Below are 23,372 nucleotides of genomic sequence, written 5' to 3' on the forward strand. Positions count from 1 at the left end.
CACTCCCTTATGCGATGAGACTCCAAGAGGGAGATCGAGGACTGCTACACGTCGTACGTCCCGTTCTTCTTTCCCCTCGCGCGTCGTCAGTCCAGCCTTACGCGCCATTGACACCATTGGTGGTTTACGATCTACATAGGAAAAAAATATTTTTTTATATAAAATTATTTTTTCACCCTTTTCATTCAAGACGAAATTAATGATATTGAAAGAATTAAGATTAAATATTTCACTTTTATAAATATAAGATTCTCGATACTATTTTTTTAAATATAAGGATCGAGATATAAATACTAAGTAACTATAGCGATAAATATATAATTATTCTGACGCCGTTGTCATCTCTCTCTGCCTTAAATCTCGTGTAATAATAACACCGGTAAAGCGGCAAAAACATAATAAAAGGTCGTTGGGTACACCAAAGCCCTGACCAGCTAAGGTACACAAGAACCAAACCGCTACCCACTAAGACCGGCACCGTGGTGCTATTTATACCGCGGTTCGACCGCATCCGTCCCACCCAAATCGCTGACCCGTCTCTGTGCGAAGGCGGGGCAGCGGCCGAGGTGGCGAGGCCCCTATTGTTCAGCTGCACGTGGCGGCGCAGCAGATACATCGACCTCTGTTCGTCGCCGGCCGAGGTGCGCCGCTTTTCCTGTTCCTCGGTTCTCGTTTCCGTGAACGTAGCCCCGATCTTGGTGAAAAACTTGGGCACTGTAGGCGGCAGCCCGAGAAAGGAGGTACTCTTTGCTAGCAAATCGAAGTCACGGGTCCGAGATTCAAGAATTGTCTTAGAAGAGAACTAACCCGGTGCCACCTTCCTCCTCGATCCTTCCCCTCTCTGCGCAGCGGAATGTTCCCGCGACCTCGATCATGCCAAAAGGAGGTCGATGTCATCCTTTATCGCTCCCCATCAGATCATAGAAACCAAATCGCAGGAAGAACATGGCGCGTGCCACCATCTCTTTCATCACACCAAGATCTTAAATCGCACAAAAGAACAATGAAACGAAGACCAGAATCGCAGTAAACAGATAGAACGAGAGATGGGAAAGGAGAAGAGAACGCATACGGAACGTCCTGACACCTCGATCCGCTTATCGAGATCCCATAAGGAGGTCGATGTCATGAAGATTCACTCCCCCATCAAATCACAGAAACCAAATCACAAGAAGAACAGGGCAAGATCCACCATCTCTTAACATCGTATCAAAACCCTAAATCACACAAAAGAACAACGAAAACCCGAATTCACAAGAAACGAGAAAACCCAATCGATCAAAACTTAGACGCAGAGATGAGGGGGAAGGAAGAAGAGAGAGGCTGACCAAGCAAGAGGCAGTCGGCGATCGTGCTCTCCACAGCAGGTACCGCTCGTCCTCCTCCATTAGCCGCCACCCCAAACGACATCTTTGTCCGTGCCATATATTTTTGACCTACATAATTATATTTATATACCTTTTGATTTTATTTGGGATCAAGTCGAATACAGAATTAGATATAATTCACATTTAGGTTTATTGGATGAGAATGGCAACCGATTGACTCGCTTTGAATTGATTTTGGTATCATTCAGTTGGATATCCATAAAGTCAAATCAAACATTAGTTTCAGCAGTTCAGACAAAATAGAGTCACTACCAACAAGAAAAAGGAAGGCACGTGCACTCTTTACAGGATCAATCGGCGGTGGTGCAAGCACCGATCATCCTTTGGTATACATTCCTAATGCGTTTTGGATGGACCAGCTAAGCGTTCGATGTTAGAGAAGTCCAAGCAAGGTATTGCGGTGGTGGTGGTGGTGGTGATCTTCCAAGTAGCTCTTAGTCTCGTCTCAAGCCCAGATCGCAAGGATCGACATGGATCCGGCGCCGACGAAGAGGGCGGCGTAGGACGCCACCTGAAGCTTCACACTGCTGCTCATCCTCCGGCCGAGGAAGTCGGCGGCTATCAGATCGACCAAGGCCATGTAGATCAGAATGCCCGCCGACACCGAGTCGAGCAGCCCCTCCACCACCAGCGCTCGTGGGCTGTTGGCGTTGAAGGACGACGCGACGCCGGCCCCCGCCGCGATCCCCGCCGGCGTCGTGATGGCGAAGAAGCACGCCATGAGAGCCGCAGCCAGGTGGTTGAACTGCGCCTGGTGTCGTCGCAGGTAGAATCCAGGCAAAGTTAAAGAGTGCAGAACGCAGAGACGAATGAAAGCAGTGGTAAAAGCCAAATGGCCACCTGGGAGATGCATCCGCCCAAAGCAAAGCCTTCGAAGAACTGGTGGAAGGAGAGGGCCGCTACCAGTGGCCTTATGGTGCAGGGGCTCCGGGAAACACCCAGCGAGAGGCCAATGATCACAGAGTGGGAGACGATTCCAAGCTCCAGAATCTAACCACATCATTAACTCGACCATTCTTCCATTAGGAAGGATAATGGGATAGATTTGGTGAATTAAGCATGTGAGATGCCCACCTGTGATACGACCACGTGCCGCACGTGGTCTCCCTCTTCGTGGGCGTGTGCATGCGCGTGCCCGTGGCCATGGTCACGCGCGTGGCTGTGGCGGTGCGCCGCCGCATGAGCGTGCATTCCGACGATGTGCATCGGATCTTTCTCGCTACCCACGTCGGCGTCCGGAGCGACAGAGACGACGACCGTGATTCCGAACTCCTCTTCGTCTGCCGACGTAGGTGCCACAGCTGCCGCTGCGGCAGCCTTCACGCCCGCCGCCTCTTCCCGGTGCTTCCGCTCGTAGAACTGGGTGGCCGCGAAGTCCAACACCAGCGTGCCGAGCGCCGCCGCCATAGCGACGAAGCCCGGGAAGGGGAAGCGCCGCCAAGGCGAGATCGGGAGGCATGGGCTGGTGAGCGCGGACTGGGCGTCGTGGAGCATGTGCACGAACCCCGTGGCGAGGATGACGCCGGCAGCGAACGCCTTGGCGCAAATAAACACGCCCCCGTCGGTCCGCAGCAGCCGCCGCTTCCGGCCCGCCAGGGGGATGGCCACACCCACCACCCCCGCCACAAGGATCGCCACGATCGCCACCAATTTCAGCGTCAGCGCTGCCGCGTCGTCCCGGCACTCGTCAGCCGCCTCCCCAGCGCAGCTCGCCGTCGACATCGACGCCGATACCGTTTCGTCGATCGCCACCACATGACAGAAAACACCTTTAATCACATGATCGAAACTCAAGAAACCAAGGAAAAAACGCGATTTTTACCGGAGAAGGCGTGCAAATGGTCGCGGAATCGATTGAGGAAATACCAAGGCTCGAGATCCTGCGAACGAATAAGTTCCAAATAATCATGTCGAGCACCGATTACAAGGAAAAGGAATAAGATCGAATACCTCGAACAGTGACATTGCGTTGGATCGCTCTACCCGCTCGTCTCGGCTTTGGGTTTCGATAGACACAGCTCTAGAAGAGAGTAAAGAGGGTGTTATTGGGGATGCTGCAACTTTACGAGATGTCGTCATCCTAAGGAAGTAAAGGCCACTCCATGACGGGAACGGAAAGGGGTCACGCCGTGACGGTAACTGCGAGATCTGGGCGTTAATATAGTTGGATCGGACGGCTATCGACGTCGGATGTCTCAACGATGATCCGCTGACTTCCATTTTGCCGTCGTGTGATCACCAACGGGGGGTTCGAATTCGTCGGATTTGCCACGTGTCGTTGCAGGAGAACGCAGGTATCTGATGAGATAACGATGTCGACACAATGAGGACGTCACATCTGAGGATGGCATGGAATGCCTCTATAAGCAACACGCGAGGTCGCGTCACGGGTTGCGTCACGGGCGCTTTGTTCTGGAGTCGTCGATACGCGTGTGGTGCACCCGTTGGCGCCCTCCTGCTAGACTGCAGTGGGACCCTTCGTAACATCAGTAAGAAGCGAGGTAAGAGTGGTGGGTAATCTGAAGAGAAAAGGAAATGGTTCTGGGTAGTTGGCTATGCGAGGGGCGGTTCGCGTGTGTGACGGATCCGGATTACTACCCAAACCCGCAATAATATATATATATACATATATGCAAAAGCCAACTATATATATATATATATATATATATATATATATATATATATATATGCAAAAGCCAACTATAATTTGGCAAGTAAAAGAAACATGTCGACTGAGATGTGGTCAGGCTAATACCAGCTTCTACCTGCATAGCAACTACAACCAGTAGTAATCTCAAGAAAGCAATCTGAGATAAGTGACAAAGTACAGAGCTGTGGTTCTATGTTACCTCATCTATTTCCATGAAGCTTCGATTGGACATGGCTATAAATGTGATAAAGCTGCAGGATTTATACAAGCAGGGGAAGTGTGTGTCGAGCATCCCCAAGAAGCGTAGTGTAAAACGAATTGGTGGGTAATCAAAATGTGAAAGACCAAAACTAACCAATGGGGCAACGAAAAAAAAGAAAATTTTTGCAGATATGGATACGGTGGCTGACAGGTTAGGATACAGTATGAATGGTCAGTGATGAGACTTTCCTGTGTAACTTTCCTCGGAGCTGCCTGATCTTGGCATCCACCCTTGCAGTGAAACCAATCTTGGTTTTCTGCCTTGCCTTGGACTTCTCTCTCTTCCACATATGCTGGTCTTCGACATCCTTCTTGTAGTGTTTGATTTCGTGGATCACATGGTTGTCCAGTGGATTGAAGGTTCTCTGGAAGGAGATGTGAACCAGATATGGAATGTTGCAGACTGCAGTAACCAGAAGTGTGGCAGACCAGTAAACGGGTGCTGGTCCGAGGGCTTCCGAGAGTATTTGGTGGGAATTCCCGGAGATTGTTGGTGAAGACAATCCATAGGCAACCAAGAAGAGATACCACGCGACAACACTGCCCCACACAAAGAGATGCTGGATCCATGTGAAGTGGCTCATGATAAGGGCAATTTGCACATTGACAGCCCAGATAATGCAGGTGAACATGGTGGTGCCGACGGCAGCTAAATCAGCGGTCTGACCACCGGCACAGAATGCTCCGTGGTAGAAGATTGCGATGTTGAGGAGAAATATGATGATGGACGCAGAGAGACCATTAAACATCCAACCGATAATCCTGTACCAACCGAAGAACAGGTCCCTTGGCCCTTGTTGATACAGTGCTGGAAACTGCAGAAGAAGATGATGATGATGATGAATCCAGTTTGTGTCATATAGGAACAAGACCATAAATGATGTGCATGACAAGAAGATTATGTAATGAAGACGTTAGACAAACAGAAGATTGGGCCACAGAAAAGAAAAAAAAAAAAAAAAAGGAAGAACTAATCCTCACTGATGGTGAATCTGTCTGACAAGTCAAAACATTACAATAATGAGATTGTATTTGGAAAAACAAAACTAATAAGAAAACATACCTGCAAGCATACTTCAGAAGAAACATCTTGCTCAAAGACTCCTAATGATATGACTGGCAATGAGGTCAGCACAACATTAAATAGTAGCATATACCAGTCGTCATACACTGACTGCCCTGAGAAGCCAGTATATGCCTCGAAGTAGAATATTGTCAGCCCGAATGCGATGTTTTTATAGAAGAAGTAACAAATCTGCAAACAACCCAAAAAATATCAAGCTAGTAAACAGCATAGTCATGCACATTTACATAGAGAACGTAATAACTGCAAAAGCAAAAAATCAGTCGATCAATGGTTCTCACCATAAGTGCTATCCTCTTATAGCACCAGTGGCCATGTACAACAAGAAGCCGTTCAAGGAATCTGAACTGGGAAATGGAGAAATCACTAGCCATCACAGCCTGCAAGAATCAAAGTAGTCATGGCCATATAGCAATTGGTTATCCAGTCATGCCAAGCATAAAGTGAGTCAGACATCTTAAAAGGTCAGAATTGAACAAATAATTGAGTTTTCAAGCAACTATTTCATCCTTTGCCAAACCTGCATCCCTTCTACACCACTAATGCCGACACCAATATCAGCTTCCTGAATCATGCCTACATCATTTGCACCATCACCTACAGCTAATGTAACTTTTCCTGTACCTTCTTTTACCAATCTAGTCACCTAGAGCAACAGATAAACTGTTATCAACTATAAAAATATGAAGGGTGGAGATTTTGGCACATCAAAGTACATTAGTCAAAAGATGACATATTGTACCATTGCTTTCTGCTTTGGGGAGACACGGCAACATATGACAGAAGCACAATCAACTGCTAGACTCAAAAACTGATTCTTTAAATCATCCTCCAGAGCATATGTTAGGGTTTTCCCATCAATTATTAAAGCAAAGGCTGCATCTGGGTCCTTCTCCAGCTTGATCATTTGGAAGGCATTTGTTATTTGCATCGAAAGGTTCTCTTTTGCTGCCTGATCAGTCATCAAATGTAAACGCACACCCTATCATAAAATCAAATTTCTGCATAGAACAAGATGAAGGGAAGTAATTGAATGCATATGATAAAGATGTACCTTGTTTGCATCATGTGTCAGTAGGTCAATGTTTGTGATGGATAAAGATATTTGTTTCATGCCTTGCCTAAGTAAACTGCAAGCAAATCTGCACAGAGAAGCGGTGTTCTGTATATCATCGATTGTGTAATTATAGCAAACAGTCAACCCATCAGTAACGATAGGTCTTCGGCTATGTGAATGGCTAGAGACATACCCTATATTTATTGCAGTTTCAATCTTATCACCCGTCAGAACCCAGATCTTGAGACCAGCTTGCGCTAATTTGTCTATACACTGTGGAACCTGTGCAGGAGTTATCTGTCAAGAGAAGAAAAGAACAAGCAAATCGATAGTATAAAAGCAAGGGACAGAAGCTTACTCCTCTCTGTAATTTGTCTTCCACAGCAGTGGCACCAACAAGAATCAAATCCCTTTCCATCATCTCAGAGACTCGCTCAACTTGAGCTTCCCTATCTGGTCCAATTGTAGTTTTTGCTTTTAGAAAATCGGTGTTCCAAGCAGAATACTCAGATTCATCAAGCATCCTATATGCCAGTGCTAATGTCCGCAAGCCTGCTTCGCCATATTCATTCAGATGCTTGCTTGTATCATTCTCGTACAGTCTTCCATTTTTTGACAGTCTATCAAAGATGATGCTGCACAAAAAAAGGAGCACCGAAGATGAGTAATAATTGAGGACATATTCATTCCACTTGCACTAAATGATTTGAGAACATAAACGGATAAAAAAATTCTCGCACCATGATAAAGATATATCAACAATCAAATGTATCAACCCCATCAAGTAAGACAACTAGTCACACATACCTGTCAGCACCTTTGCAAAGAAGAATGATCTGCCCACCCTCATCACGCACAATTACTGACATTCTCTTCCTTTTGCTGTTGAATTCCAACAGATTGAGGATCTTGAACTCCCTGTGGGATACTGAATGCTTAAGATGCCAAGAATTAACAATAGAGATAAATGATAACCTACTGATTAAAATATATAGATTGAGCTATGACCTGTCCACAGGGTCCTCGGAAGGAGAATATTTCTCCCTGATGAATACGCTAGACTGAGTCCTCTTACAGAATTCAAAGCCAAATTCCCTGGCTGCAACAAGAAATGCTCCTTCGTCGGGTGATTCTGCTTCATAGGTGAAACCACCAGTTTCCTTATTGTGCTCAGGAATTGCTGTTTGACACAAAGCAAGTATCCTGAAGAACATGAGAATGGTACTGGCAGCGGGCTCGTTTGTCCAGTTTCCATGCATTAGGCGGTCATCTTCGAAACTGAAACCCTTTATGGCAGGCTTATGTGACTTCTCAACCATGCAAGTAATCCCATTTGCCAACTCAATCTCTGATGTCCCATAAAAACCCGCATTATCCTCCCCAAGTTCTTCAGTGTCATCGTGATGCTCAGGAGAACCAGAGGCCTCCGACGCCAGCTGCTTTGCAGCAGCAATTTCCACTTCACTAGCACGTACACCATATGAAACTCCAGCTATGGAACACTTGAGAAAGTCCATCTGATTGCAAGTTAAAGTGCCTGTTTTGTCCGACAAAATTGTATCGACTTGCCCAAGTTCCTCATTTAAGTTTGAAGTCCGAGCTCGTGCAGGTTTTCCTATCTCCTCATCATACATGAGAACGTCTTGATTGATGAATGTCGCTTGCAAGACTTTGACGACTTCAATAGAAACATAGAGTGAAATAGGTATTAGGTATCCATAAAGAATAAGGGCTGTGACCATATGAAAAATACCAGATAACGCTGGCTTTGAAGGATCATACAAGCTTGTTGTATTATTTGGTTCCAAGAACCACCAATTCGGCATATCATATTTTGTCATCACAGCAAACCCTATGGAGCTAACCAGTGAAATGAGTACGAGAACAGTAAAGAGGATGTATATAATCTTATCCATTTTCTTCTCAATTCTGCTTCTCTTGGATGGTGATTCTGTCGCATTCTGCATAACTTTGCTGTCATGACCAGTGAAGATAACCACTCCATATATATAGCTAGTGTTCCTAAGCTTTGAATCTCTGAGCAGAACCTGATTTGGATCAAGTGCATAGACTTGTCTTTCATACTCAAGGTTACCCACAAAAGTGTAGAGATTAGGATTCGGGTCTTCACATCTTAGGGTGGCTGTAAAATCCCTGAAAGCCTCATCATCTTCCAAAGCCAATGTTACCTCCAGCGACCTCTTGACCTTCAAATTCGTCTCACCATCCAAATTCATAGTCTCCACATAGCATATCCCATCTTCATAGCTTGACGAAAGTAGAAGCAAGTCAGCCGGAAAGAACCGGTCTTTCTCGACCTTCACAACATCTCCAACCCGAATCTTCTGCCAAGGTTTGTAACCAAACTGCCCCTGCCCGTTATGGACGCTAACCTTCCGGCTGTTGACTTTCATGTCCTGATAAAATCTCCGCCAATCTTCCAGTGCCTCTTTCGCCATACTGAGGCCGACAACAAAGGCCAGAGGCGCGATCATGCTCATGGGGTTGAATGGGGACACAGGGGTGACGGAGATGATGGCAGCGAGGAGAAAATAGATATTGGCTACACGACGGAATTGCTCAAATAGCGCCTTGGGGAGGAAGGTAATGGCATTGTACCTCGTGGTGGAGATATAGTTGCTTGAGTAATCGAGGGGCTTCTTGCCGTGGAGTTGGGATTGGTTGCAGTGGACAATGCGGGAGTAACCGGGACCTTGGAGGAAGGGGGTTTGCTCATCATCCGCTAACACGGCCGGGCGGGCACAGGCGAAAGTATAAAGCAGGCTCCAGCGGAGCCGATCCCTTTTCCTTACTCGCCGTGCCATCGCTCCCCTCGTTCGACTTCCTTTAAGCTCAGGCTACAGACAAGCACGAAGCATCCCCCGTCATAACAGAGTTGGAAACTTTCTCTCTAATCTACAACACAATGCGTGTAATGTTTATGGGTTGACAAGATTCCAGATATTTATCTGAAAGTTACAACAATTATGGAATTAATATCGACTCAGAGCTCCGCCCTATTCATTATAATGACGCCGAAAAAGATCGATTTCGTGTATCCTATCAAAATTCCTGTCGTTGAACGGCAAATGGAGAAGCATTAAGTGTTCGGGTGCCCTAACGCTAACCGAGCCTCGACAACCAGGATAACGAGAAGAATAAACAGATATTGCAGCTCGAACCGCAGACCTAATCGCAGGAAACTCAAAGGAAGACGGAATCGGCGACGGTATTACTTTTAGATCCGCAGAGTAGACGAAGAACTCGCCGAGGGATGGCTTCATCCGCGTTTGGCCAACCAAAATCACAAAAACAATCCCACAAAGCAAGAACCGAATCGGGACCACGAGCGAGGAAGCCAAGATCGACGACTCGGCCGGACGCAAAAGGGAAAAGATTTGACGCACCTGGAACCGATGCCCAAGCCCCTCCGGAATGCCAACTCTACAGGGACCAGCCACCGCCCGATAGGCGTCGGAGATCGCGCCCGACGAAGACCTCCTCCTCGACGATGTAGCGACCGCCAAAGCTAGAGACTAGAGGAGAGGGGACGAGAGAGAGATGGGAGGCTCTCCCTGCCTCTCCCTCCGTCTCTCGCTTTCTCCCTCTCTCTCCAGACGCAACGCGAGGATTTCCCGGACTTCGCACATCGCCCTCAAATTTTGCCTCTGCTATTATATCTTTTTTTTTCCCAGGTATTATTAAGCGGAGTTAAATTGTTCGTTCAAAACGAGATTAACGGAACCTAAGCTCGTAACTTTTAGCTGGACCGCAGAGCAGATGCGGCCACGCTCGAACCTTACCCAACTCCCCCACCCCGTCGATCGTCGAGGGGGTCCCATTCACGCGGAGCACCATATACCTCCCACTCGTCGCAGGGTAGCGACGGTACCGCGGAGGAGGAGTTGGCGGAGGGGGGGGTTTTCCTCGAAGACACGTCGGCACCCACTTCTCCCTCGGTCGGTGCCACGCGTAAGGACGCGGTCGCTCTTGCACGGTGCTGTAGGGGGTGGCGATCCGGCTTGTGGACAGGATCCAGTACGAGGCGACAGCGCAGGTGCGGCTATTCCGTCGAACAGGATCCAGTACAGGACAACGAGGACAGCAAGTTGATGTCAAACTTACTACAAACCCACTTTCTTACCTGCCTTATGATTGGGGAATAATTTTTGTACCCCACGGGTACTTTGAACTCGACGACCGGTCGGTAAACGAGTAACGAGTATAGGTGTGCGGTTGCTTTTTCGTTCATTCATTAATTTAGGGAAAATGCCAGTCATGTGCGCTAATTTTTGAGTGGTTTCCTAATACGTGTCACACTTACCGCCTGGTTATTGTAATTAAGCTTAATTAGGAGAGAGCATAATGTTGATTAAGAACTCTAAACTTGGAGCAATTGAAATATATAAATAAAATCATATCTACTAATGTATATATCCATGATATATTTATTGCAGGTTCATCTGATAGGGTTAGCTCCTCCTTAAAATATAAATAAGATCATGATTATATAAGCATAAATTTCAGAAGTTGGTGGTGATGTTGTGACAAGATGATTACATCAAAAATTAAAAGTTATTATTTATGTGATTGAGTGATATTCATGAATGACACATCAGCAAATGAAATAAGTGATTTTCATGTGTCAATCAAATTATTTTTAAATATAAAAAATTATTTTCTAAAACACAAAGCATAAAAAAATTTACCCTTGCATTACATTATTATGATAGAAAAGAAAATAAAACTATAGATGAGAGTCATCACCCAAAAAAATTGTTCTATAGATTAATAATCCTCAAACCAAATTGAGAGATTTATAATTATGTTCGATTAAAAAATTATCTAAAAATTGACAAGTTTAGTCTTCACTTTTTTTTTTTTTTTTTTTTTTGCACATCGCAATCGTATGAAAGTCACGAAATCATTGAATAATCATACGAAAGTCACAAAATCATTGAAATGATTAGCTTTCATATCGATACGTTAACATCATATGTTGGATAACAACTCAATCATAGAAAATTTGCAAGATTTTTTTTTTATTTTTTTTTGTGACAAATATAGAACTTTTAAAGTAATCAAGTGAGTATCTCGAAAAATTGATACATCCGAAGACATAATGTAACATCGTACTATTAGTTCTACCCATATTCTATATACATGACTAAAGTAAGATCTCAAATTTTCTTTACCGTTATCAATAGAGGTGCAGCAAAAAGTAATTAATTTAAAAATTAAAACATACTAACTTACTAAACAAAATAATAAAATTTTCTTTATATTTAATATTTTTGATGCCTATACACAATTATAACCTCTAATAAAAAAAAACAATCACACGATTAATATGTTCAAAATTTATACGTATAAAATATCCATGTATTATTGTTCATATACATTATTTGTGTTTTTATTGTCATGTTAGTTATCGGTTTAAATTGTGTGAGATTTGGCCACTAAAGAAATAAAAAAATTTCATGTATTTTGTGCAAATCAGTTTAGGTTATTTGTAATCATACATCAGATTTGAATAATATTATCTGTTAAATACTTATTGTTGGCTAAACTTTATTGAAGAGATTGATGGATCAAACGCACTCATTCTTAGCTCCCTCCATCACCCCTCCTAACGCGCTCATTCCTCTTATGATTTGATCTCATTTGGTGTTTCCACTTCCTTTCGATCGATATCATGTCCGATTACTCATCGACAGAGGAAACTTTGAGAGCACACAAAGAATATAAATTAAAGAGCTAGAAATATAGGATACTTATAATAAAGTAATAGATATTTCCAAAGCTCAATCTTTCATCCTTGGAATAAGATGAGCACCGGTAAAGCCGCAGGCATGACTTTAATGGAGATGGCCGGCTATCAATGCATTCGGTACCAAGTTACAGTGGAAGTGATCGAGAGAGACGGGCGATGCTTCTCCAAACCTGTGTGGAAATGGCAGCTCGATCCTCTCAAGCTGAAATTTGTAGTTTATTGCAGAATTATTTAGTATTTACTCCCATCTCTCTCTCTCTCTCTCTCTCTCTCTCATGACATGCATGAACCTGTGGCCTCTTTTTCCCGTGAGAGAAAAAAGGAAAGGAACTGTGGGCAATGGAAAGCTAGTTGACTGGAGGACACAGTCCCTTTTCCTCTCCTCACCTTTGTTATCCTCCTTTGAAGGTTTGATAGGAAGATAGAGTCGAATAAAGATTTTAGGCCTTTTTCGATAATAAGTTTTGGTATTAAAATCAGCTCCAAATAATATTTAATATTTAGAATCATACAATCTTACATTCATTTAATATTTAGATCGGATGATGATGATGCCAAATCAAATCGGAAGAAACGCGGGCCCCATCAGAGCCCTCGGTGGGTCCCGGGATTAGACAACACAGAACGAGTGAGGTACGAAGGTGGCTGCGAACGCGTGGTACACGCGCTGAATGGCCCCAAACAAAACAAGGGGCGTCGCGAGGTAAGCATTAGCTGCCTGTCGGCCCCACATCTTTCCTTTTGGACCTAATCTCCTTTTATTAATCGCGTCGATTCTTACTAATCCCTCTCCTAATCACTGACGAAAGCAAAATTACTTTGCATCGATCAATATAATATTACCTCAAAAAGTCGCCTCAGGTGTTCTTCCTCCCCCGCCCCCCTCCCCCGCCCGTTGACCTCCTCATCTCGCTCTTTGGGCACGCTGCAAGAGAATAAATCTGCGTCGGAGGATTGAAAGGTTAAGTTGACGAATCGACGATGTCTAGATGATGTGACGCTGTCTTGGTGCTTGTGAGTTGCTCCTCGTGATCCAGCTCAATTACCGTGACGACGTTTATAGCTAATGCTGTCGCTTGTCTACCAACTCTATAGTTGCTTAGGCTTGATTGACCTTTTACGCGATCCGTCTCTGTAAGAGGAGATGTAACATTTGGATACTATTCTTCTTCTTCTTCTTCTTCTTCTTCTTCGTCTTCTTGTTCCACACGTGCGCATCATGCATGATCGATCGAACATTAGAGGAGTACTTGGAGATGGAGCGACGCCTTCTCTTCGGTCAATCATCACCATAAAGTCAAACAGCCATCCGTTTGCTGTATCGGAACCCAAAGCCGACGTTTCCTGCCATCGTAATCTCGTGTAGATCTCCTCCCCCTTCTGTAACGCGCGCGACGTATCCCGAGTATATGCCGGCACGCCGTTGGACGACGGCGGTACAACGGCGGGACATGGAACCCAGCTACCTCACGGCCGCCACCGCCTTCTCGGGCTCCGACAACAGCAGCTGCGTGCACTTCTCCGGCGATGCGGCGGCTGCTGCAGCTCCGGACTCCGCCCCGCCCGCGGCGGAGGTCGAGGGACTCCGTCGCCTGTCGGACCACCTCGGCTCCGCCTTCCAGTCGCCGGACTTCGAGTTCCTCGCCGACGCCCGCATCGCGGTCGGGCCCCCACGGGACGGCGGGTCAGCGCCCCGCGAGGTCGCGGTACACCGCTGCGTGCTATCCGCCCGGAGCATCGTATTCCGGGAGGAGTTCGCGAGGCGGGGGAGGGGAACGGCCGCGGCCCCGGTGAGGATGGAGCTGAAGGAGCTGGTAAAGGACTCCGAGGTCGGGTACGACGCCTTGGTGGCGGTGCTCGGGTACCTCTACACCGGGAGGGTGGCGCCGCTGCCCAAGGCGGTGTGCGCCTGCGTCGACGAGGAGTGCCGGCACGAGGCGTGCCGGCCGGCGGTCGATTTCATGGCCGAAGTGCTCTACGCCTCCTCCGTCTTCCAAATCGCCGAGCTGGTCAACCTCTTCCAGGTGTGTTAATGGAATGCTCAAGTCTATCTCCGTCATGCCATCTTGCTGTTCTCTCTCAAACTTCTTGAGGTTTTGGGTGGGTATATGAGCATGGATTGCAACCAGCAAGATGGGATCTTTGAGGTCCGATTGATACACAAGCAACATAGATATTTCTACTACTGGTCAGCTAATGTTGGAGGTCTCGTGGCTAGTCATCTCTTTGTACCAAATTTCTCATCTCTCGCTTCTTTTAGAGGATTACTTCGAGCAAAACCTATTAAGTTGTAGGCAAAAAGGAAGAGATGCAGTCTTCGATTTCTTTTGTCATAGTAAGCAAAAAAGTAATCTTTGAGGTATTATAGTAAATCCTCCTTTCATGTTTATTTCAACAGGAATTAAACACCTTATTTACAAGTTTAATTTTCCATGATGAGAGCCAATTTGACTTTGAATCGTGTCATGTAGATACCATGATTAAAAATAGAAGGCCAGGGATGATGATGTTATTCTGAACAAGAACAAGAGTGTATAAATATCTGGGTTTACGATCTTCATTCCTATCGGATGTGCTCTTTCTATTATCATGTCTTTACTGTTGTTGTTATCAGCTTATGTTTACGGCCGCATGGAAGCAAATTTCACATGGCCGAGTACACAAAAGGCGCAGATCGATGCTTGCGGCTTTCACCAATGTAGTACTAACCTTATCCTTCCAAATAGAGAGACAAGAAAAATGAAGTGCATAACTACAATTTTTGCAACATATATAACCACCTCACATGTAGCGACTCCTTAGTTTGGTATCCCGTAGTTGACTTATGCCTTCGCATAGTTACCTTCTTAGACGGAGGAAAATTTGTTGTGCCATTCTTTACGTCTTTTGGGTTAGTGTTTTTGTTTTTTCTTGTATTCTTAAAGCACAAATATATTCATTACAGGATTAAAACTTACTATAAGTTTTTATCTAGATATGTGAAGTTTCCATTATCGGTTTTTTCTTCATGTATGCTTATCGTCATTGTTTTCTTGAAATGCCGGTTAACCATCAATTGTTTAATTGCAGCGGCACCTCCTTGGTATTCTGGACAAGATGGCAATAGATGACATACCAGTAATTCTCTCTGTTGCTAAACTATGCGATAGCTCATGCGCCAATCTGCTCAGCAAATGCATAGACGTTGTAGTCAAGTCAGACCTAGATACCATCACCCTAGAGAAGAAGATGCCTCCTGATATTGTTAAGCAAATTATGGATTTACGCTTGAATTTTGGGCTAGTGGGACCTGAAAGCAGCAGCTTTCCTGATAAACACGTCAAGAGAATACATAGAGCTCTTGACAGTGATGATGTTGACTTAGTAAGAATGCTATTAAAGGAGGGGAATACAACGCTAGATGATGCATGTGCATTGCATTATGCGGTAGCATATTGTGATTCAAAAATCACAACAGAGCTGTTAGATCTTGCACTGGCAGATGTTAACCATAGAGACTTCAGAGGTTATACTGTGCTTCACATAGCTGCAATGCGTAAAGAACCTAAGATCATCGTGTCACTTCTGACAAAGGGAGCCAGACCATCTGATCTTACATTGGATGGAAGGAAAGCACTTCAGATTGCAAAGAGACTTACCAAGTCTGTGGAGTACCTCAGGTCGATTGAAGAAGGAGAAGCATCTCCTAAGAGTCGTTTGTGCATTGAGATATTAGAGCAAGCTGAAAGAAGAGATCCACAAGTAGGTGAAGCTTCTGTATCACTTGCAGTGGCTGGTGATGACTTGCGGGGAAGATTGTTGTATCTTGAGAATCGAGGTAATTCCATCAGGTCCCTAGTTAATCCTTCTTTTGATTTTGATCTAATTGTACAGTTCTTTTTCCACCATTTTGCAAGGTCGATCATATATCACTAGTTGTTATTTTTTTCCCCCTTTTCGCAAATTAGCTTGTGTCGTACTTTTGTCCACTCTTAATCAGCTAATACAGAAGTGGCCTTTATGTATTTGAATCGTCATTTGTTTTGTGTGCCCGTTGAGTGTGGAAGAGTGGAGTTTGACCCCTGTAAGTCTTGTTTTCCCAATCATCGTATGCTATTCTTTTTTTTATTAAATCTTCATTACCTTTCCTACATAGGTAATTTTTTATATATAAAGTAACAAATGTCAGTCACACAAAGGATATATTAAACAGGAGGTCAGAGAGACCTCCAATAATCATACTTTGTGATTTAGGCTGCATATAAATAGACCCCTTGGAGATCCTTCATTGGCGGGAACCCGGTTCTCTAGACTGCCCATTTATATATTATGTTTCTGGTGTGTTCTAAAGAAATTAAGAGATCAAATCTGCTGAAACTTCAGTGTGATTTTTATTTATTCGAGAAGTATTTAATTGTTCAAGTGTTTTCCTTAGTTATTGAATCCTGATCCAATTCCAAATCGATTCATTAATATCTTTTGCTTATGTCTCTTGGCTGCTTCAGATGCTTTCATATGTGCCGAAATCTACTTCTTAATGTTATATCTCCGTAATGCTCTGTTTAATTCAAAGGTCCTGAATAATACAAAGATCAGTTAGTTGTATAAATTGCATATTTCTTTATACTGATGTTTTTAGTGTTTCTAAAGACTTTGGCCTTCGAAGATGCAGTTACCTCAATTGCATGTATAACTTATTGCCTTGTTTTGTTCTATGCCATCTTCTTCTTGCTGCTGTAATGTTTCTTTTTCCTGTTGTTACTACTCAAGCATCTGATGATCATCTTATGGTTATTAGTTTGAAACTTTTGAGATACATCAACTGAGCCTTGTAAAAGTTCAGCATATTCATGCTGTTGCGAAGCTACAATATTTCTATTTCAAACCTATACAAGCAGGCTTGCAGTTGGCTATCCAACTTACTAAGTTCAAATCTTGAGTTAGAGCTGTTAAACAAAAATTATAGGATCTGTTAAAAATTTATATACTCTTTATCTTGGTTTTATGTACAACTCTATTTCCTCATTGTTTATTCTTCTAAGCAAAGTTCAGTTCAGAATGTTGTAACGGGAAACAAGAGCGCTTCCGATGTCCAAGTTCTTTGTCTCTATTCAAAGATGCTCGTAAGTAATCATGCATTATGTGATTCAAAGCTTTCGATTTTTGAGTCTTGTATGTGTTTCTGCAGAATTTTTTCTTATTGCATATATTAGCATATTTTCAGCAAAGATTTGATACCGATTAACAATCTTCTGCATCCACTGTTAAAATGTCGCCCAATTCCTTGGTTTGTTTCAACTGATTTTTATAAAAAGATTGCAAGAAATTCTTTAGGCTAAGGAGAATGCTAATTTTTTGGGGGAGAAACTAGTCGCCCTTTGGAAATGGTCCGAAAAGAAAACTTCTAAATATGTCAAAATCCTGACAGAAATGGTAACTAGTTACTCCATACTGTATGACTTCACAACAAGGAGAATACCAGAATATTATATTTTGTTATTTTATGCATAACGTTTTTCTAATTTCTTTTATGTTTTGCATTATCATGCAGTTGCTCTGGCAAGACTATTGTTCCCCATGGAGGCAAGAGTTGCTATGGACATTGCACAAGTTGATGGCACATCGGAGTTCACCTTAGGGTCTACCAGCAACCGTTCTACTGGAAATCAAAGGACTGCGATGGATCTAAACGAAGCACCATTCAAGATCAAGGAAGAGCATCTGGCACGAATGAGAGCACTTTCCAGAACAGGTATTTTCTTAAGCTTTTCTTTCCATGTTCAGTGCTTTCTTGCGCTTGATCCTCAAGAGAAAAAATATATTTATATCAGCTAATGATAATTTGAAAAATAATATATACAATCACACTAGTAGTTACAGTTCCATTCATTTTTTTGCTGGCTATGTAGAATTAGGCAATCCGGTGGAGGAGGTGAAACATATAGATGATGTAAGATGGGCACTAAATGCTAAGTGAAATTCTCGATTCATCATTTCACGCTTTTTAACTTTCGTATCGCCGTAGCTAGCTAATCATGCAGTAGACAAACTTTGGGTTATACGTGCTCGATTCAACGAGCTGCTCTGTTGGTGATGTTGCACTCTGTACTATTCAACTGATGAAATCGATGATGGCATGTCACAGTGGAACTTGGGAAGCGCTTTTTCCCTCGGTGCTCAGAGGTCATCAACAAGATCATGGACGACGATCTCACAGAAATCACTGGCCTCGGACACCACACTTCGGAGGAGAAGAGGAGGAGATTTCAGGAGTTGCAGGAAGTCCTGTCAAAAGCATTTAGCCAAGACAAGGAGGAATTCGACAGGTCTGCCTTGTCTTCCTCATCCTCATCGTCATCTACATCCATCGACAAGGTTTGCCCGAACAAGAAGATGAGATGATTCCCACCTAGTCGATTCTATACCTTGTACGCAGATTATGGTTTCTTCGTGTCAAAACATGTTTGCTTCATCTCTCTGAGTTGTTGCCTCTCATAGAACCATGACACACCACTAGATCATGCTGTAACATGTGTTATATAACTCTTTGTCTAATATTACTGATTTGTGTTATTTACAAAGGTATTATGAACATCATAATATTAATGCAAAGCAGCTTGGATAGGCTACTGTTTCAGTATGATCATCCGTGGCTTCCATTGGAATGCAGAATTAAGTACCGGGTTTTATTTATTGTTTTTTTTTTATATTTTACTGAAAACCTCGCCTTTTTTTTTCTTAATTTTGACTTTTGTTAGATCAATTTGAGTCAGATTGATGATGACTAACACGCATGAGATTAAACGTTAAGTCAACTACAACTAAGTTGATGAGGAGGAAGAAACTGTTGCAGTTGAAGTCTCCACATAAAAGAAGAGGTCAAAGAAAACAGTCAAAGAAGTCAGCTATGACTTGCAGCAAAGTCAACTGTAGACACCACAAAGCACGACTATCAACTGTAGATTCCAGGAATATCCACAGCCAAAAAGGTTCCAACTTTCTTACAATGGTGGACTCGACAAACGCAGGATATATAACTGAAATAACACTTAGATTCTATCAACATCTCCAACTATATTTTAGACTACCTAATAATGTCATCATGTCTACATGCACTGAGATACGTGCACGAGGAAGATACCAGTGTTAAGGGTTCGAGTTCATGCAATCCATCTGCATCACCAAATCCTTCATGTCCTCTTCCCATTCCAGTTGCTCTGCAGCCGATTCCAGATCCTCCGCCTCCACCTCGGAGTGCTCTCCTTCTTCTTCGTCACCCTCCATCAGGATGCTCTCGTTGAGTAGTTCTTCCCATCTCAGATCGCTGATGGCGGCCGTGCTCTGATCGACTGGTTCCGGCGTCGCTCCGTCGGTCTCCGTTGAAGACAAGGACACACTGTCAATCTCCGAGCTGATGGCGAGTTCCAGGAGGTCCTCTGAGCTTGGGTTCGCCGGCAATCTTCTCTTCTTCCCTGTGCCGCCAAGCTGCCTCTGCTGCTGCCCTCGCAGCACGAGCTCGCGGATGAAGGTGGGGCTCTTGAGCGCCCGCGCCAAGAAGGCCATCGTCCGCTGCTGCCTCCTCTCGGTGCCTTGCATCCGCCGCTCCATCTCGACGAGCTGCGCCCGAGAGCTCTGTTGCCGCTGCCGCAGCTTCACGATCTCCAGCATCATCACGTTGCGGTCCCTCCTCAGCCTATCCGCCTCGGCCTCGAGCCCGAACATCCCCAGTTCGACGCAAGCACCACTGCCGTGCTTCTGGCCCGAGCTCTGGGCGACGCCGCGCCGACGCTTGATGTTCTTAAGGAGGTGCTTACGTCCGCCCAAGAAGTCGGCGTTCGCGAACTCCCACCGGTCCGGATCGACCTTCCGAAACCCCTGCATCCGTCAGAGCCACCACCAAATCCCACAAATACTTAGCGACAAGTGAAGATTTTTAACCGAACCTGCCAGGTCTCATCCCATTCCGTCTCGATTTCAATCAAACCAGTGAAAATCCACGTTATCTTTACATTGTTCTGAGAATTCTTTTCGTCAAGGAACGACCTTTACCAATATCCCAAACTCTTGCTTTGGAACGTGGCGCTTCGAGATCAGCAGGACATAAAGACGGAATACAAGATTCAGGGGGAGCGGAGCTTACGTAGGTATTGAGCTGCCGAACGAAGCTGGAGAAGTTGCTGTGCTTGAAGTATTTGGGCAAAAGGGCGATGGCGAACTTGTGGGAATCCCAGACGATGAAGCTGTTCCGGGCGCGGCTCCACGACACCACCGCGTCCGTCTCAGGGTCCTCCACCATATCGAACGTCTTCGACAGGAACGGCGTCGGGCCGGCCTCGTGGAGCCCCGTCAGCGGTTGCGGCGCCGCCATCGCCTCCCCTTCCTCCTCCTCCTCCTCCTCCTCCTTCACCATCAACACCGCATTCTCCATGGGTCGCCAATCTGAACCAGAACCCGGGACCAAGAAACGGATCACTGCCAACAACCCTTCTTCTTCTCCTGTCCTCCGTCGGAGTGAGGAGTGAGCACCAGCGAAGAAGGGGCGGGCGTGGTTGAAAGGGAGGCGGATAGAAGTTTCTGGAAAGAGGGAAGAAGCGGCGAACGGATGGGCCGTCTCGGCCTCTGCAGGCAACACGCGAAGCGACCCTGTTCTCCGTCGCCACATTCCGTCTTCCACCACCTGGCTTCCAGAAGCTTCCGTCGTCCGAATGCGATCCCATCTCGAGGCACTGCGGAGAGCGATCACTGCCGTCCCGTCGATGGCATCCTACGGCAGAGGCCTCGGGATCGACTGGTTCGCGGTGGCAAGGCCGTTGATTTCTTTTCTTCTAGCGCCTACGAGTGCGGTGATCGACTGGTCGGCCTCCTCCATCATTGAACCTGGTGAGCCCATTCCGAGCCCGACGCGTGTCTCCGGTTTTTCGTGACAAACTCCCATGCGTGCGATAAAGATCGGCTCCGCGGACGTATGATCTAAATCTTTAAGATTCGAACTACATCATTGATACTATCATATCAAAATGAGCCAAATATACGCAAATCTAACCTTACCAAAACTTCAAAGCGCATCAACTAAATTAAACATGAGAATTGGATCCTAGAGAACCAAAAGAAGGCTGATGGGTAATTATTCAAAGCCATCTTCTAGTGATGTGGTCTGATGTTGGTCGTAGCAGGTTAGTATGACATGGTTCGAGCCTAACTTACGTAAATAATTTCGATCAAATCGAGTGTCTTGATCTTTCAAGATGATGTAGGTATCGAGGTGCCCCTCCTACACACGTTTTAGAAATTGATTTGTCCGTCACAATGCTCCAGTTGCACTAAGGCCATTATGGGTCAACCTATTTTCATATCTAGAGCAAATCAATACCGGAGTTAATTTTACAAATATCTTGTTTCTTACGTCTATCAACTTTGATACCAATGAAACCGAAGGTATTCATACTTAGAATCATGAAGGGATTACCCACACTTGCCAATATAACATCAAGGGAAGAAATTTGATCATCCGAGTTACAACAAAATCATCTTATAACTCATCATTTATAACAAACATACGTAAATATTTTATACATATGAAAGACAAATAAACACCTTATTCATCGTATCTCTAAAGTGAAATGTAATATGTTGTTCTTGTAGTAAAATGTAATATAGTATATTCTAATATCCTAATTAGTACTAATTTATCTTTTTTATTTATCACTAGATTTTTTTTTCAAGTAAACCATTGTTTTTGAGAATCCTCCAATCAATTTAGAGTAGATTATTTTGTAATCTAATTGATTTTGATAACTAGACGCTCATCCCATCCCATCCCATTATTTTATTATCTGATCGGTGTAATTATTATTATTATTATTATTATTATTATTATTATTATTATTATTATTATTAGTTTATACTTACGTATCTAAATTTAGGTATCGAAACGATGCATTAGGCTGATATATCCAGCTTAATTTACACATACTATATTCTTATATTCATTGTTTCGGTATAGAATTGGCATTAGGTTGACATTTCATTTCAATAATGATTAGATTTCATGTTCGAGTTCACGTGAAAATATCTATCTTAGTCTAATGAATGTAAATTATTCTCTGTATTTGGTGAGGTGAGGACAGTTCTCTTTTGACTATGCCACACATGCAAAATGACGAGAGAACTCGTGGAAAACGCCGGCCTTTTCCTTCACCACACTCTCATGTCGCTTGCAATTGCCAACGACTTGCCACCTTCTTCCTCTACAGAAGTATATATAATATGCCAAGAGAGCGTTCAACGACAGTGCAACTAAATCTTTGTTTCATTGCTGTTACCATCCATCCAATGTCGCATGAAAGACCCTAATTTAAAAAAAAAATTCAAAATTGACAAGGGATCATTTGGTCGATTAGTCATGGGTACAATTCGTACGTTTACGAGAAATTATTCATTTTGGACGATGGACGTATCCGTACGATTTTATCATTTCGGAACATATGAACTTGGTTTAATTTTAATATCATTATAAAAAAATAAAAAATTATATTTGAAAGGTAATACGGTGAAATCAGATTTCTCATGAAATATTAGTTGTATGTTTTTTATATTGTTTCTATAAATATTCGATAAAATTTAATAGTAGAGTTGAAAGGTGAATTGCCACTAAATAAAGTTCAAACGATTAAACGGTGTCACGAAGTGGGACACGCACGCGCAGGCAACCTTAGGACATCTCAGAGGCCACGTGTTTCTCAAGCCCAGGACGTGACCTTTCTTGACGCACGACTTGGCATACGACACAGGCTGTCGGTGCACCTTCGGGAAGCACGCTGCAGAAGCGTCGTGAACTAAGTCGTCGTTTTCGATATGATCCCTCGGCAATGATCGAGCACGAGGGGAGGGGGCCGCACGCGCTTCCGCCTCACTCCGCCCGCTACCCACACCAACTGGGCCACGCGGCGAGCTTGCCTTGGGTGTACTACAGTGGGTCCCACCTGGCACAGCGCGATGCGGCCCACCCCCAACCCACCACGTGCCACATCCGGAGTTCCTGATCCGTGGCGGGCGTCCTGGCGCCATCGGCTCGGATCGCGGCCGACAGTTCATCGGACGGTTCGTATCTTGTGAAGGGCAGTATCGTCATTCGATTTGACCTGTCGGTCGATGGGCTAATCCCTCAAACCACGGTTAAG

The 23,372-nt window shown here is 44.4% G+C and overlaps 4 protein-coding genes across 9 annotated transcripts; 1 reads left to right on the forward strand and 3 right to left on the reverse strand.

Moving 5' to 3' along the window:
* Positions 1-1,556: 1,556 nt before the first annotated feature.
* LOC135641640 (zinc transporter 7-like) lies at positions 1,557-3,472 on the reverse strand. Its single transcript, XM_065157170.1, has 5 exons — positions 3,339-3,472; positions 3,211-3,268; positions 2,463-3,121; positions 2,229-2,378; positions 1,557-2,139 (listed from the first exon to the last, which is right to left on the reverse strand). The coding sequence occupies exons 1-5, from the start codon at positions 3,465-3,467 to the stop codon at positions 1,834-1,836; spliced, it is 1,302 nt and encodes a 433-aa protein (XP_065013242.1). The 5' UTR covers positions 3,468-3,472; the 3' UTR covers positions 1,557-1,833.
* A 749-nt stretch (positions 3,473-4,221) lies between these two features.
* On the reverse strand, positions 4,222-10,099 carry LOC135582565 (probable phospholipid-transporting ATPase 7). Of its 5 annotated transcripts, none has more exons than XM_065156672.1 (11): positions 9,848-10,099; positions 7,449-9,298; positions 7,248-7,358; positions 6,799-7,075; positions 6,634-6,722; positions 6,438-6,525; positions 6,126-6,335; positions 5,904-6,029; positions 5,665-5,763; positions 5,363-5,554; positions 4,222-5,114 (listed from the first exon to the last, which is right to left on the reverse strand). In XM_065156672.1, exons 2-11 carry the CDS (start codon positions 9,263-9,265, stop codon positions 4,452-4,454), a joined length of 3,672 nt encoding a protein of 1,223 aa, XP_065012744.1. In that variant the 5' UTR covers positions 9,266-9,298; positions 9,848-10,099; the 3' UTR covers positions 4,222-4,451. The 5 variants fall into 5 exon arrangements, with proteins under 5 accessions (XP_065012744.1, XP_065012740.1, XP_065012743.1 ...); XM_065156668.1 differs by having other exon boundaries at positions 6,126-6,365; XM_065156671.1 differs by having other exon boundaries at positions 6,126-6,365; positions 7,449-9,351.
* A 3,136-nt stretch (positions 10,100-13,235) lies between these two features.
* On the forward strand, positions 13,236-18,838 carry LOC135639782 (BTB/POZ domain and ankyrin repeat-containing protein NPR1-like). 2 transcript variants are annotated; one of them, XM_065153687.1, is made up of 5 exons: positions 13,236-14,237; positions 15,283-16,030; positions 17,250-17,315; positions 17,744-17,944; positions 18,338-18,838. In XM_065153687.1, exons 1-5 carry the CDS (start codon positions 13,623-13,625, stop codon positions 18,592-18,594), a joined length of 1,887 nt encoding a protein of 628 aa, XP_065009759.1. In that variant the 5' UTR covers positions 13,236-13,622; the 3' UTR covers positions 18,595-18,838. The 2 variants fall into 2 exon arrangements, with proteins under 2 accessions (XP_065009759.1, XP_065009760.1); XM_065153688.1 differs by lacking the exon at positions 17,250-17,315 and having other exon boundaries at positions 13,237-14,237.
* A 282-nt stretch (positions 18,839-19,120) lies between these two features.
* On the reverse strand, positions 19,121-20,869 carry LOC103986620 (heat shock factor protein HSF30). Its single transcript, XM_009404661.3, has 2 exons — positions 20,333-20,869; positions 19,121-20,067 (listed from the first exon to the last, which is right to left on the reverse strand). The coding sequence occupies exons 1-2, from the start codon at positions 20,852-20,854 to the stop codon at positions 19,339-19,341; spliced, it is 1,251 nt and encodes a 416-aa protein (XP_009402936.2). The 5' UTR covers positions 20,855-20,869; the 3' UTR covers positions 19,121-19,338.
* Positions 20,870-23,372: the final 2,503 nt, after the last annotated feature.

Source organism: Musa acuminata, chromosome BXJ3-6 (assembly GCF_036884655.1).
Source record: "Musa acuminata AAA Group cultivar baxijiao chromosome BXJ3-6, Cavendish_Baxijiao_AAA, whole genome shotgun sequence".
NCBI lineage: Eukaryota > Viridiplantae > Streptophyta > Magnoliopsida > Zingiberales > Musaceae > Musa > Musa acuminata.